This window comes from Macrobrachium nipponense, chromosome 20, assembly GCF_015104395.2.
Source record: "Macrobrachium nipponense isolate FS-2020 chromosome 20, ASM1510439v2, whole genome shotgun sequence".
Classification (NCBI taxonomy): domain Eukaryota; kingdom Metazoa; phylum Arthropoda; class Malacostraca; order Decapoda; family Palaemonidae; genus Macrobrachium; species Macrobrachium nipponense.
The window spans coordinates 18573479-18587357 of record NC_061089.1 but is presented as its reverse complement, the minus strand read 5'-3'; the positions used below and the strand labels follow the sequence as shown (position 1 = coordinate 18587357).

Genomic DNA, 13879 nt, shown 5'->3' with positions numbered 1-13879 from the left:
TTTGCTTTATATTATATGGCATAAATATTATAATGATGCTCCGAACATGAAATAACCACTGCACTTATGTCCCACAATAACGAGCTAAAATTATATGTTAACAGAGATAGCGTATTCACTGCTACAGAGATATGTACCTGACCGGCTCAAAATTTTGGGTATTAAAAATTCAGTTTACTTTGCGTACCTGTGAGATCATACTCCATTTTCTCTTGCAGGTATCCTGAGTCGATTTCTGCAATTATAAATTGCACAGCGTTGTACCATTCTGAAGATGACGAACGATGAAAAGCTTCGACCACGCTAAGCACATTCGATATCCGCGAATCCCAGAAAGGATGAGGGCTCTGTACTCTGCAAGGTGCAAGCAACGCCGCCAATGTTGCCACATCACAACACAGACATCCACGTTCGCCTAAATTTTAAATTCATTCAGCCATCGGTAAAATGTAACATATTTATGCACTCCTTTACTGTCTAAAGACCATTTTCCGTAAACATGATGATAACTGTAAAGCCTAAATGTTTATCACTCTACGACATAGAAACGACGGTGTAGTTGGTAGCGGTATCCCGGGAGCGACCCTCGGACCTATCCTGTTATCACATGTAACCGTTTCACTACTGAACCGCGGTGCCCTCCCAGCCAGGTTGATTCCACTTCTCGAATATGGGCTGTTGGCGCAGCGGTGGGTGTTGAACTCGTAGTGGTAATGGTAAGGTTACTGGTTGGTAGTCGAACTATAACCACCAGTCCATTCAGAATAAGTTAAGAGTCAAGAAATAGTAGGGCTTGAGTATAGCAACTTCGTCCTTGGACATTTGCTAAGAACCGGAAAAGGTCATCTTTTACCGCTACACAGTACTGTTGCTGAATCATATGCCTAACTGCAATTTGGGTGATTCTTGGTTAATTGCCTTGTGACGATTATTGCTGGTTACTGCTTGATAAATTGTTCGCTATAGTTGGTGTGAATAAAGTTCTTTTATATTATTATTATATTTATTTTTATTTTGTTTAATGTATTTCCTTTGTTTCATTTGTCTTTTTTCCTCATTCCAAATACCTGATTGGTAAATGAGTAATCGTTTATCTCTCGTTGGAATGGAATATGTAATGTTATTTATGTCTAGTTTTGTGCTTCTTGTTAATGCCATAATCATATCACATTCAATGTTTCACTATTAAAACAAGACTGTAAACATTTTAGAAGAACAGAGATAGATGGTGAGACAAGATTTATTGTGCTTTGTCGTCCGCTATGTCAAACTGCAATATAAATCGGCAAAAAAAACACCATTAATCCCATCAAATTTCTTATATGTTGCTAATTTCATTACCACATGTAATTAAAGGCCCTGAAATCTAAATCTGAGGGGTAACCGGTTTCTTGGATAAATATTAGGTCTAGCGAATCACTTTCCCGCGCTTTACGCGTCCAACGGCGTCTCGTTTAAATTCCAGTTGTTTATGAGCGTTAGCCACGAACCATAATTTTCCCCCCCAAAACGGGGAATTGCTACTTTCTTCCTGTTTCTCCTGTGACGACGCGGCAGGAGGTCCGTAAAGTAATTACACCCACGCCCTTTTCCGTATTTATTCCCGAGGCCATTCATAACGCCCAACGCGCGCCGGCTGTCCATTTAGCAGTTCTCCAGTGATGACGCGCTGAATTAGGTTGTCCCCATTGTATGGTCGATCACTTTCCTGTATAGAGGTGAAGGCGAGTGTTTGCGGCCAAGGAGAGAGAGAGAGAGAGATTTGACCGGCAATAACGTCTAGAACTGTTTGTAAATATTTTAATGATTGTTTGGTTCCTTGGTTTTTTGAAGAAAAAATAAAAAAAAAAATAAAAAGTTTTTTTTAGTTTTTTTTTTTTATAATATATTCATTGGGTAGAATATGATGGGGGGGAGCTTTGGTAAGTATTAGAGTAAGAAGAGAGAGAGGGAGAGAGTTCAGCAGCCTGGTGCAGCAGGGGCCTGCTGTTCTCAGACAGTCAGTCGCAGGTCGCACAGTCGCCGACGGTCTCTACGAGCAGACTCAGGCGACAACATATCGTTAGTTCCAGAGTTGACGCGGTAACGTGCGGTGCTCTCTTACCCCAGCTCCAGTGCAGCGCCTTTTACTCTTGTCTGTGGATGCTACGAGAAGTCCCTCGTAACTTCCTTCGAAGTATAGGATCTTGGGGGAGTTAGAGACCTGTGGTGAAGGATTGCGTTTAATTTTGCAGTATTGTCTCCAATTTTTGTCATATATTTTGAATAATTTTTTTAAAAATTTTGTGACGTGTTTCGCTTGGCGGAAATTGCAGCGTTTCGCTACGTCTCCGATTAAGACGTAAAGCTTGCGACTGTTTTAGCAAGTTACACGTCGTTGAAATTCTACGACAATTCATCTGGAAGAAATCAAGATCTGTGCTGGAATAGCCTAGACCTTCTCCACAATGATAAAAGGTAAGTTTTGTTTTCATTTCTGCATTGCGCAAAGTTTGCGTTAGTTTGGCGTTTGTTTTAATTGTGGCGTATTTCTGTAACGAAGACTAGGTTTTCTATTTATTATAGCTTATGAAACAAATATTCAAGTAGGCCTAAGTCAGTTGGCATGTGTAATAAAACTAGTCTAGTGAAAGTAACGTAGAATGTAAGAGTAGCGTAGACTAATATGCAGTTAGCCATAGCAGTTACTCAACCGCAGTGTAAGAGCAAATGCATAAAAGAGAAAGCGGGCTTTGACTCGTTAATTGTTTTGTTAATTACATTCTTGCGTTACTGCGCCAAGGCTGGATGATAATGACTACACTTGGATGCACTTATGGAATCCGCACGTCATTGTCCCGACATTCTCCCATACAAATCAGTGAGCATTGTAATTTTGATTTGAAGGTGAGGTTTGCTTTCCAATTCTCGGAAATATATAGCCAATGAGAACTTGTTTGCTCTGGTATTGCACCGCATTTTGCTGTTAACTTCGGTTAATCTAAATAATAGAGGCTCGTCAAGTATAACTTCTTTTCAGTTAGCCTGTTGGTTATATACAAAGCATATCAGGTGGTTATGTGTGGCTCCAAAGCGCGTGTGATCGTTGAAATTCGAAATGAATGTGATTCCACTGATGTGACTGGAAGTGCTTTGTTTGATGCATGGAAATGTATATCAAAGACCCATTCTGAGAAATTGCAGTCATTATACCGATAGGCTATTATGGAATCGTGACATGCACAGTATGTGGTTAAACACATACTACGCCTACGCCTATTTGTCCATGCACGCCAGAGGCACGATTCTTATAGTACGCAGCACTTGCGGGTGATTCTTAATGTTCCCCAAGATACAACCTCCTCGGCGTGTACAAGTGACCCCTGAGGGCGCTTTTAACTTCTCGGTGGTGGGAGGGGGGTTGGGGTGGATAAACCACATCCTGACCTTCTTCCTCCTTGTCTCCACCACTGCATTCAGCAGTAGTAGTACTCTCTCTCTCTCTCTCTCTCTCTCTCTCTCTCTCTCTCTCTCTCTCTCTCATCTTATAACCAGGAGGGTGAGTTGGGTGCATGACAACGATGGATGGTCATCCTTCCATTTCTGTAATTGCAATGCTCATGAAGAGAGTAGTATTTTTTAAGCCTTGCCACGGCACACTGTTTGCTTTGCTCGAGGTTGCGTCATGCTTCGTATCACTATTAGCTATCTAAGTTTTTTATGTTGTTGTTTTAATTTATGCTGACGTTCTGCAAGATTATTGTATTTAAACATATTGATTATCATACCCTTTACTGGCCGTCAATTTGAATATTGTTTAGTGTATGAATTATAATTTTAATTCTACTGATTCCATGAACTATATATGCACATTAATAACACCTAAACGAGTATTGCAGATACATGTATAAATAGTAGGACCATATACTAAATTTTGATTAAGGTACTGTTTAGGAGAATAAATTATGGTACTATTATACTATATCGCATACCATTAATTATGAAATCGTTTGTCTAAATCTTTACTTCAATTAGTTATCCGTTATTCAGTTTTTTCTTTCTTTATTTATTTCTTTTTGTGACGCGTAGGCAATTTATTTCTCCAGGCGGGGTATGGCGACTCAGAGATGACATTTGATAGGCCTATATATATTTGGCGCAGCAGCTGCTGAAGAAAGACAGTTTCCCACCGAATAGAAAATAATTGCAAGGGCTCTTATTGCTGAATAAGTAGGGACCTATTCGGCTTTTTTTTTTTTTTTTTTGTATGAATACCGATATTGAGCATCCTTGCTGAGCACATTTTGTAATATTTTTTCACGACTGAGTACATAGGCCTACTAGCGCTTTTTTTTTTCTACGTCTGTAAGAAATAGACTGATTTCCTATAGAGAGAGCCATAACGCGACGAAGTCTTTTATCACAATTCCGTAGGTGTTTAGAGAGATTTAAGCTTGCAATAGCATAATGAAAAATTGAGGCACTAAATTAGAGAATATTCAGATACATAGACTCATTCAAAGGATAATCAACGTTTCTCATTTCTGCGTATATATGTGTCTGTAAACAGACATCCTGGCTTGGCTTCGCGAATGACAAAACTTCAAGTGCGTCTGTGTGGATGTATAGTACTACTTATGTCTATTAGGATTCGCGTGCTTTTCCCTCCAAAACAAGATTGCATGGGGTTTTTGGGTAATTGGCGTTGAAAATCGGAGTAATGAAGCCTGCATTTACCAATCACCCTCCGGTCGATTGCATGAAGTGTTACTATTTTTTGCTTGGGGGTCTGTAATAGTACTTCTTACTTGGAATGTAATAATCATTAATTGTATGAGGTTATCACCGTAAGTACGTATTTTAATAATAACTTTATTATTACTGTGCGCACATGCATATGGAACAAGTCAGCAACGCCGTTTACTTACAAAAAATAAACAGGTTTATGAAGTAGACCAGTGGGGAGAGAAGAAGAGTGCAACTCAGATGAAAATAAATGACGGTGATAAATACATCTCAGAGGAAAATAAAGTAAGAAATAAAAGGATACCCGTATACAAATGTATGGAAGTGATTTAATCAGCAATTGCCAAACCAGCCTGGAGGAGGAGGGTGAATGTAATTTGTATGGGAGACTTCCATTAAGCCAGTCGTGGATTACTGGTCGCTTGGTGCATCAAAAGCCTACCCTCTCTCTCTCTCTCTCTCTCTCTCTCTCTCTCTCTCTCTCTCTCTCTCTCCCCAATACTTTCGTTTCTCTTTTCACGCGTTTAAAGTTGGAACATCAGATGTGTTCTGTCTTCCCTTTAGGAAGTTTTTGGCTGGTATTGAGACTAGGAAGATTTTAGTCTCTGTCTCTCTGTCTCTCTCTCTCTCTTCTCGCCATAGTTTTCGTTACTTTTTTAAGCCCCGGGGAGTGGGAAAAAATCTCTTTAGTAAATAACACGCTTTTTTATTTTTTTATATTTTAATCTGTTTTTCATTCCATCCACGATCGGAAGACATTCTGCTCTTTTTCCCCTCCCTTCCGTTCTTTTGGCTTCCCCTCAGCAGCCTTTCCATTCTTGTTCCCCTCCCCTTCCCACCGACCACTTCAAAGAGAGGGGGGCCCGGGGTGGGGGCAGACAGACAGACAGAGAGAGAAAGAAAGGAAATGTCCTTCCGCATTGCCACTTCCCCATGAAACGAAATTTACTAAATATGCAAATGGTATGTTTTAGAGAAATGGGCCTACGGTGTGAATTTCCAGCGTAACTGGATTGGCCGTAGGCCTATTGGAACGGGATTTCCCCTAAGATTTTTTTTTATGCCTGGGGCTCCATGACTTTATTTTAGTTTGGTTTTCCTTTGGTTTTCCCGTCGGGTTATTAAGGAAAGGCTTCTTGAAGGTGAGCTGCGTGCCAGGAATTGGAGGGTTTTTGTGGTTCTTTCATGTATTCTCGATTCATTTCATCCGTTTACGTTGATACGTCTTATGAGTTTTAATGAGTCATTCTTTGGTCGTAGTTCTCGTGTGGTTTGTTTTTGAAGTCATCAAGGGGATTATTTTTTTTTACTGCATTTGTTTTCAGCCAGCCGAAAGTTTATGCTGTGATGTTTGCATCAGCTATTTCTCTGCTAGTGCGTTTTTTTTTTCTACTTTTGTCAGTAAAATTTGTAGAATCTTTATTTCTTTTTTTATGCTATGTAAATGTAATTCTCCCTTGGTCTTAGACCATGTTGTGAGACAAGTATTTATCAGATATCTGTGTACTTAGCTACATTAGGGACTATTGCTAAGATGCAGTGCTTTTCTACAATGAAAATTAGGTTAAATATCCCGACTGGCTTGACCAGGGCCATAGTGCCGCAATGAAGTCTTCGCCATCCCTTTCTTTAGTATGGTACATGTATTGTTTGCGGCAGAAATGAGTCATGGCAGTATACTAGGCTTACTATATAGCCTAGGTTGATTATCGGTCTAGGGGCTACTTAACGTTTTACCACCCTCTCTAGCAATTGTTTCATGGTGCATCTGCGAGGTTTTCCTCGTGTTACACCTTTCAAACCTTTTTGCTGTCAATTTCTGTTTCAGCGCTGAATGACCTCATAGGTCCTACTCTATATTCTATCCTTCTGTTCTACTTCTGTGCCATCCTCCAAAACCATCACTTTTGTGGCAAATTGAACAATAGGCGTTGAGCAAGAAAGTTGACCCAGGTCTAGGTTGCTTTTCAGAATATTGCTCAACTTCGGGAAGAGAGCAGCCCGTTAACATTTAAAATAATACATTCCTTCATTTCCCACCTTCTTTTCTCACTGAGGCTAACCTACATTCTGGGTGTATTGTCCTACTCTGTCCCCAAGTCAAATTGTTCCCTTGCCATTGTTCAGATGCCTTGAATTTAGTTCAGTTGCCAAGTGGCATTGATGCTGATTTGCCTTTTTCCTAATGATGATAGCATTCGTGGGAGGTGACTGTCGTGCAGTGACGTTGATGAACTTGAATTTGTCCGTGAATTTACCCTTTTATACCGCGCTTAGTATATATATTTCTCTCTTCTCTCTCTCTCTCTCTCTCTCTCTCTCTCTCTCTCTCTCTCTCTCTCTCCTCTCAAATTTTTCAGTTCTCTCTCTCTCTCTCTCTTCTTCCTCTTTTTTTCAAACCTAAATGTTGGAACAGAAGTCTAAACAGATGAAATATCTTTATATCGAAACGTGTGATTTGAAACGAAATGTTGGAAATGTATAATAGACCCAACAGATGAAATGACTATACATAGGCTATATATCGAAATGAACTTCTTTTTATTTCACCCATGAATAAAGATAGAAAGATAATGTAATGGATGCTCAGTGGAGCGGAGAGTCTTCTGAGAAAGGGGCTGCTTTGTCATCAGATTGCAAGTGGGCAGTGCCGGCGTCGTCGTCGTCTTGCTATTTCTGACTTTGTCTTTTCAAAGGCCCTGGGGTCGGTAATAAACTCCAGGCTCCCTTTCTCTCGCTGAAAAATATGGGCCCTACCGCCTTCTTATTTGCAGCTGGAGTTCGAAGTTTTATATATATAAGTATATACATATATATACTTATATATATTAGGTAAGTGTGTGTGTGTATATATATATGATGATATATATATGAATATTATCACATCACCGTGATTCATATAAATTATTCGAGCTACAAATGTCCTTTAAAATATCTAATTATCACTAGAAAATTCCCCTTCGGTTTACATATATGAAAATATATTAATTCCGAGGTAGAGCGAATTAGATATTAAAGGAAGTTTGTAGCTCGAATAATGTGCGAGATATATATATATATATATTATATATATATATATATATATTATATATATATATGTGTGTGTGTGTGTGTGTGCGGTTTTTTTTTCTTTAGCTAATAGGTAAGATGAGTGGAAGAAGAGTGAGGGCAGTTAGCTAGATAACCTTGGTAGGGAATAGTTTAGAAATTTAAGTATTAGTAAGTTATGTAAAGTGTGGTATATGTATCCTTATATGTTGTAGTATGTAGTATGTACTGTTTAAAAGGCTGAATTTTTATAAGTTATTTAATTGACGGTGAAGTGACTGATTATTATTGAATTAGGATATTTCAGATAGACAGTTTGATGGGTTTTTCTAGTAATATATATATCTATTATTCTCTTCTTAATTAAATTAAAAAAAAAAAATATATATATATATTATATATATATTGCAAGGTTTAGAGCTATCTGGTCCATTATTTTTTGACGTGGTGCCATTTTTCTTCCTTAAAGCTGTAGACATTATTATTGGTGAGTCACGAACGTGGAGGCTTTTACACTGCGCTCGAATATATTTGAGCAACTATTTGTTGCTTTAACTTACATCATTTAAAAAACACACACACAAAATTGTCAATTTGGTACTACTCAAAATAGATTCATCCCCTGTTGCTGCAGTGGTTGAGTTTTGTAAATAAAACAAAATTTGAATAAATCTTCTCTGCGTATATATTATACAACATTGAACACACCACGTCTTTTCCAGTACACACCAATATTCAGAAATTTTGTAAGGACTGTTGTCATCGGCTTGGAAGCGCGGGACATTCACAACCATGAAATCCTGCTGAGGACACCAAGTTGTGAGTTTAAATGGATACAGATGGATCCGTTCGGTGTGATAAATGCGAATGAAGAGAACTGAACAGCGGAATGACTAATGGATTGATGAAAAGGTCAGCACTTCTGAAGAGGCCCAAAAAGCACATCTGACACATTTGAGGGGTGGGTGGTAAGGGGGCGTTTCGAATGAGTAGGATGTACTCACAGGCTGTGCGTAATCAGGCTAGGAAAAATGGTGAGCGTAATGTAGCGTGTAATACTGAGCTTTTTTGCATTCATAATCGATTGTGTATATATGTGGGCAATATTCTCTCATCACGCAATCAAACTGGCTATGTTGAATACTACGGTGTAATTGTTTTCGTCTCTCTCTCTCACACAGATAAAGCTGTTAAGAGAAAACTCGTTAAGTTACTTTATCTAAACATTTAGGTAAGATAGTTTGCGTGACAAGTACTATATTTACTCATTACCTTTTTCCTAATAATAATAATAGCATTCGCGTAGGGTCACAGGAACATCATATAATGTTGATTAACATAAATTTATCTTGTAACGCATTTAACTGTGGGTAAGGGAATGAGAAAATGCAGGAGATCGAAAAAGAGCTTCTATTTCTTGTCATGATTCATGAAGAAGAAGAAAAAGAAGTGAGGATGGCGTGGAAGCCAGTTAACTAGTGTAGGGCAGCTGGGTACAATTGATTTTGCAACAGTTGAAATCGATGATCCGAGTTGGTTAAGAGGAGGGAGAGAGAGAGAGAGATACATGGGGTGGGTGGGAATGTTGCTTGTATTAGAGAGTGGGGGGATTGTACTGGTAAGGGGGTGGCGTACTGAATTGGAATGGATTATATATATTCGTACAAAAGAGGAACCAGGCAAAGTCCCGTCTCACCCTTAAACCTCTTAATTCCAGCAAGAACCTTTTGTCTAGGTCACGAGGCATGCCCCTCGGGAGTAGGGGGCGTGTGGGGCGGGGGTTAGCCTGGTGCGAGAGTAGAGGGGCATTTTGAAGTGTAATTGGCCGTGGTTCTCTTTTTCTCTCTCTTCGGCTTAAGGACAGTTCATAATGGAGATTACGTGGAGTGGTGATAGGGCATAGCTTAGCAGGAGTGATTCGTGTCCTTTGGAAGAGGAAGAAAGGGGCGCGATTGAGGGCCCAGATATTGATCTTAGCTGCAATGGAGATCATTATTATGGATTGTTTGCAATGGCTAGGACGGAGGATTTGATGCCATTCTTTTTTTGATTCGAGCGATCGATGCGTTTATTGTTTCGTTGTGGGAGCCTTTTCGGGAGAAATTGGGCTTATTGTATGAATCTTGCATGCCTTTGTCGTTTGTCAATAGAAGTATAAGGTCCTTGGTGACGGGGTTATATGCGATTCTGGTTTGTATTGGTTGTAACGATGTGGGAACGGGTGAAATACATTTACTGCGCAAAGTATGCTTCCGTATCTTACTGCGCGCCGCGCGCGCACCCGGTTGTGTGGGGACGTTTCTTCATTCTGGGTTCAATTTTAATTCATCAGTTGAAATATGAATGCGATTGATTTCAAGTAAAAACTATCATTCATTCTTCATCTCTCGTAGGGGGAGGTTAGTGTAATCAGTGCACCTCATAGGGTGAACTGTAGGCATTACTGATGGTTCTTTGTAGCGTCCCTTTGGCCCCTAGCTGCACCTCCTTTCATTCCTTTTACTGCACCTCCGTTCACATTCCCTTTCTTCGATCTTGCTAGTTGCACTGTGCAACTGGCAGGGTTTTCCTTCTGTTATACCTTTTGAATATTTCTACCTGTAATTTCCATTTCAACGCTGAATGACCTCATAGGGCCCAGAGCTTGGCTTTTGTCCTAAAATCTGTATTCCATCCCATTTCATTCTTTCTTTGTCTATTGGTAGCCCCTGGTTACCCGGCATGCATCATTAATTATGTGCCTCTGTCGATGTTTGATTTTAGCTGTACTGTTGCATCGACGTCGTTTCAGGAAGGCGAAAACTTTAGAGTAAGTCGAGATCCGGTTCAGTGCGGCCGAGGTAAAAGAAGAAACAAGAGGCCCATTTATCATATCTCCTCCTCCTCCTCCTCCTCCTCCTCCTCCTCCTCCTCTCTTCGTTTCTCGTCCGAAGGCGGCGAAGAAGTCATTGGAAATTCGACCTTCTTGAACGAAGAATAATTTCATGCGCGGGTTTCCTTTTAAAGCCTCCTGGGAATTGTTGAGTGACCTTTTCACAAAGGAGAATCTGCGAGGTGCGCTGCATGTATTCGGAAAAGAGACAGAGATTTGGATCAGGATCTGATAGTAAATTGCATGACGAGTTCCTCTTTGAGAGGTTTCTTCCGACGGCTTTATTCATTTTTACTCTCGACTGTGTTTCTTCTCGAGCGTTTGGTACCATTCAGAAATCCTAGGCATTCCTCATATTTATTGGCTATTCATTCTTCCTACACTGGATCCCGTTAAGGGGTTAGTGCTGTCAGTGTACCTCAAGCGGTGTACTGTAGGCCTTATTGAAGGTTCTTTGCAGCGTCTCTTCGGCCTCTAGCTGCAACGCCTTCCATTCCTTTTACTGTACCTCCATTCATATTCTTTCTTCCATTGTACTTTTCATGCTCTCGAACAATTGTTTCATAACGTAACTGCGAGGTTTTCCTCCTGTTAGACCTTTTCCTTTCAGCGCTGAATGACTTCATAGGCCCAGCGCTTGGCCTTCGGCCCAAATTGTATAATGTGTACAAGATCTTTCACTGGAATAATGACAAGAATAACGTATATATTTTGGAGGTCGAGACAGCCACCACAAATACTTGCAGTGACGCGAAACTGTAATCCATAATCCACTCGAACAGACCACATAACTTTATATGTAAACCTTCTGTCTTAGAGTCTACAAATAAAATAATGATATAAAAGAATAACAGCGTAGATAACGGATAACGCACAAATCCTGCTGTAGTCATAAGCCTAACGAAGCCGTTCATCTAACTTGAAGCAGGAATGCAGGGGATGATTTCTTATCTATTTGCAAATGTTATAACATAACTTTGCTACAAGATCTTGGGAAATCCAGCTCACGCAGGCACCTTTTAAATCTTCACTTAGAGTAACATGTAGAGTGCGCACGCGCGCACTCACAGAAATCACACTCGAGAATGTGTGCGGAATATCCAGATATAGCTCAAAGCCTCTCTGCCAGTGTAGCAGGAACAATCCGCTCAGACAAAGCAGCTACGTCCAGAGATGAAGGCACACGGTAAATCATTACAGAAGTAACAAATTGTTGCAAAGTTACTTATCGTCCGAAGGGTCTGCATCGAACGCGGGAAACAAACACCACAAAGATCATACCAAACCAAACAAAACCAGAAGGTGAAAAAAAGGCCTAAAAAGAATTAAATCTTTATCAGTCGAATACGCTCAGACCAGATGAAGCCGCAAAGTCGAACGAACGTGTAGTAACTCTAGAAGAAAAATGAAACTCACAGACAGAAGGAACGCAAAGCCAAAGGGCCAAGTGGAATCTGCACACATCGGGAAAAAGGAGGATGCAACACTAGAGCCGAGATAGGTACGGAGGATCGACGATATCTGTACAGTAGTTCTTTATTTATTTATTTATTTATTTATTTTTTAGCTATTCTCTTTTTGCTTGACGTTCTGAGTAGCGTTTTTTTTTAGCCATATATTCTCTTATCATTGGACGTTTTGAGTAGCCTTTTTTTTTTTTTTTTTTTTTTTTAGCTATTCTCTTATTGTTGGACGTTTTGATTTGTTTATTGACTTTATTTTTACGAGTTCGCAACATTCATGCTTCATTCAACTCCGTAGGGTGGCAGTGCTGTCGGTGCACCTCATGCGCCATGCGGTTTACTGTACGCATTTTTTAAGGTTCTTTGCAGCGTCCCCTCGGCCCATAGCTGCAACCCCTTTCATTCCTATTACTTTACCTCCTGGTCGTAATATCTTTCTTTCGTCTTACTTTCCACCCTTTCCTAACACTTGATTCATTGTGCAACTGCTTTGAGGGTTTCCGCCTGTCACGCCTTTCAAACCTTTTTACTGTCAATTTCGGGTTCAACGCTGAATGACCTCATAGGTCCCAGCGCTTAGTTATTCTATTGTTTCACTCACGCTTATCGGTCTGCACTTATTGGGAGATGAATGAAATTCTCATGACTAGCTTACTTATATTTCCTGATGTAGTCGGTACCTCAAACCAGCATACAACAGGAGTAGGTTATGTAAAGTAGACTCATAATCATTCCAGTATCTATTTGCATACAATTTGCTGGTATTTCAGCTTCCCAAACTTAAAGTTATATATGTTTAATAACTGTATTAACTATATTGTGGTTGTATTTAGAGGTAGTTTTATGTTTCATAAAGAGTTATATTAACTAAATATTTAGGTTATATTTAGAAGTTTTGTTTCATAAAGAGTTATATTAACTAAATATTTTGGTTGCATTTAGAGGTAGTTTTATGTTTCATAAAGAGCTATATTAGCTATGTATTTTGGTTGTATTTTGAGTAAGTTTTATGTTTCATAAGCAACTATATTAACTGTATTTTGGTTGCATTTAGAGGAAGTTTATGTTTAATAAACAGCTATATTAACAAAATATTTTGGTTGTATTTAGAGGTAGTTTTATGTTCCACAAAGAGCTATATTAACTATATTTTGGTTGTATTAAAAGGAAGTTATATGTGTCATAAGCAACTATATCAACTATATATTTTGGTTGTATTTAGAGGTAGTTTTTTGTTTCATAAGCAACTATATTAACTATGTATTTTGGTTGTATTTAGTGGAGTTTTTATTTGACGAGTTAGGTTGGCCTGTGTTGTCTACAGCTTGCGGGAAATCATTGCAAGATGCACAAGACGTGTCACAGAATGCCGGAGAATAACAGATCGAACGGACCTCACTACGTGATGAGGAATATGATCAGCTGTAGCGAAGATGTGAATAGCGATCTCAAAATCGTTTCGGGGATCACTGTAATCGGATGGCAAATAACGGGATCGGAATTGTGATGGTAATTGCTGGAGCCGAGAATAAAAGATTTTTTTTTTTTACAAATTTTTATTTCAATGTGGCAAAGATTCAGAGGGTAAAAATAAATAAAAAAATCATACAAAATAATAAAAGGGTAGGTGGCAAAAGTTGGGTAGCAACAGGATCTGTTGAATGATGTATTGTGACCGGTTCCAGTCTGGGCTTTGGCGATGGTAGCAACTGTTTATAGGCCAGTATGTGCACACATACACATACGTACACACATATATATATATGTGTAT

At 39.4% G+C, this 13879-nt stretch overlaps 1 protein-coding gene and 1 long non-coding RNA gene across 3 annotated transcripts in view; one reads left to right on the top strand and one right to left on the bottom strand.

The window, feature by feature from the left end:
- Positions 1-13879, bottom strand: part of LOC135222687 (uncharacterized) — a 370412-nt gene that overhangs the window by 81799 nt on the left and 274734 nt on the right. The gene's annotated exons all lie outside the window — the stretch shown is intronic.
- Positions 1987-13879, top strand: part of LOC135222670 (protein unzipped-like) — a 261762-nt gene continuing 249869 nt past the window's right edge. The window contains exon 1 of one of the 2 annotated variants that reach the window (XM_064260827.1): positions 1987-2457. Coding sequence is in view for 1 of the 2 variants with exons in the window: in XM_064260837.1 (XP_064116907.1) it covers positions 2448-2457 (10 nt within the window). In the remaining variant the exon portion in view is untranslated. The remainder of the gene's footprint in view (positions 2458-13879) is intronic. The other variant, XM_064260837.1, reaches the window with a different exon arrangement.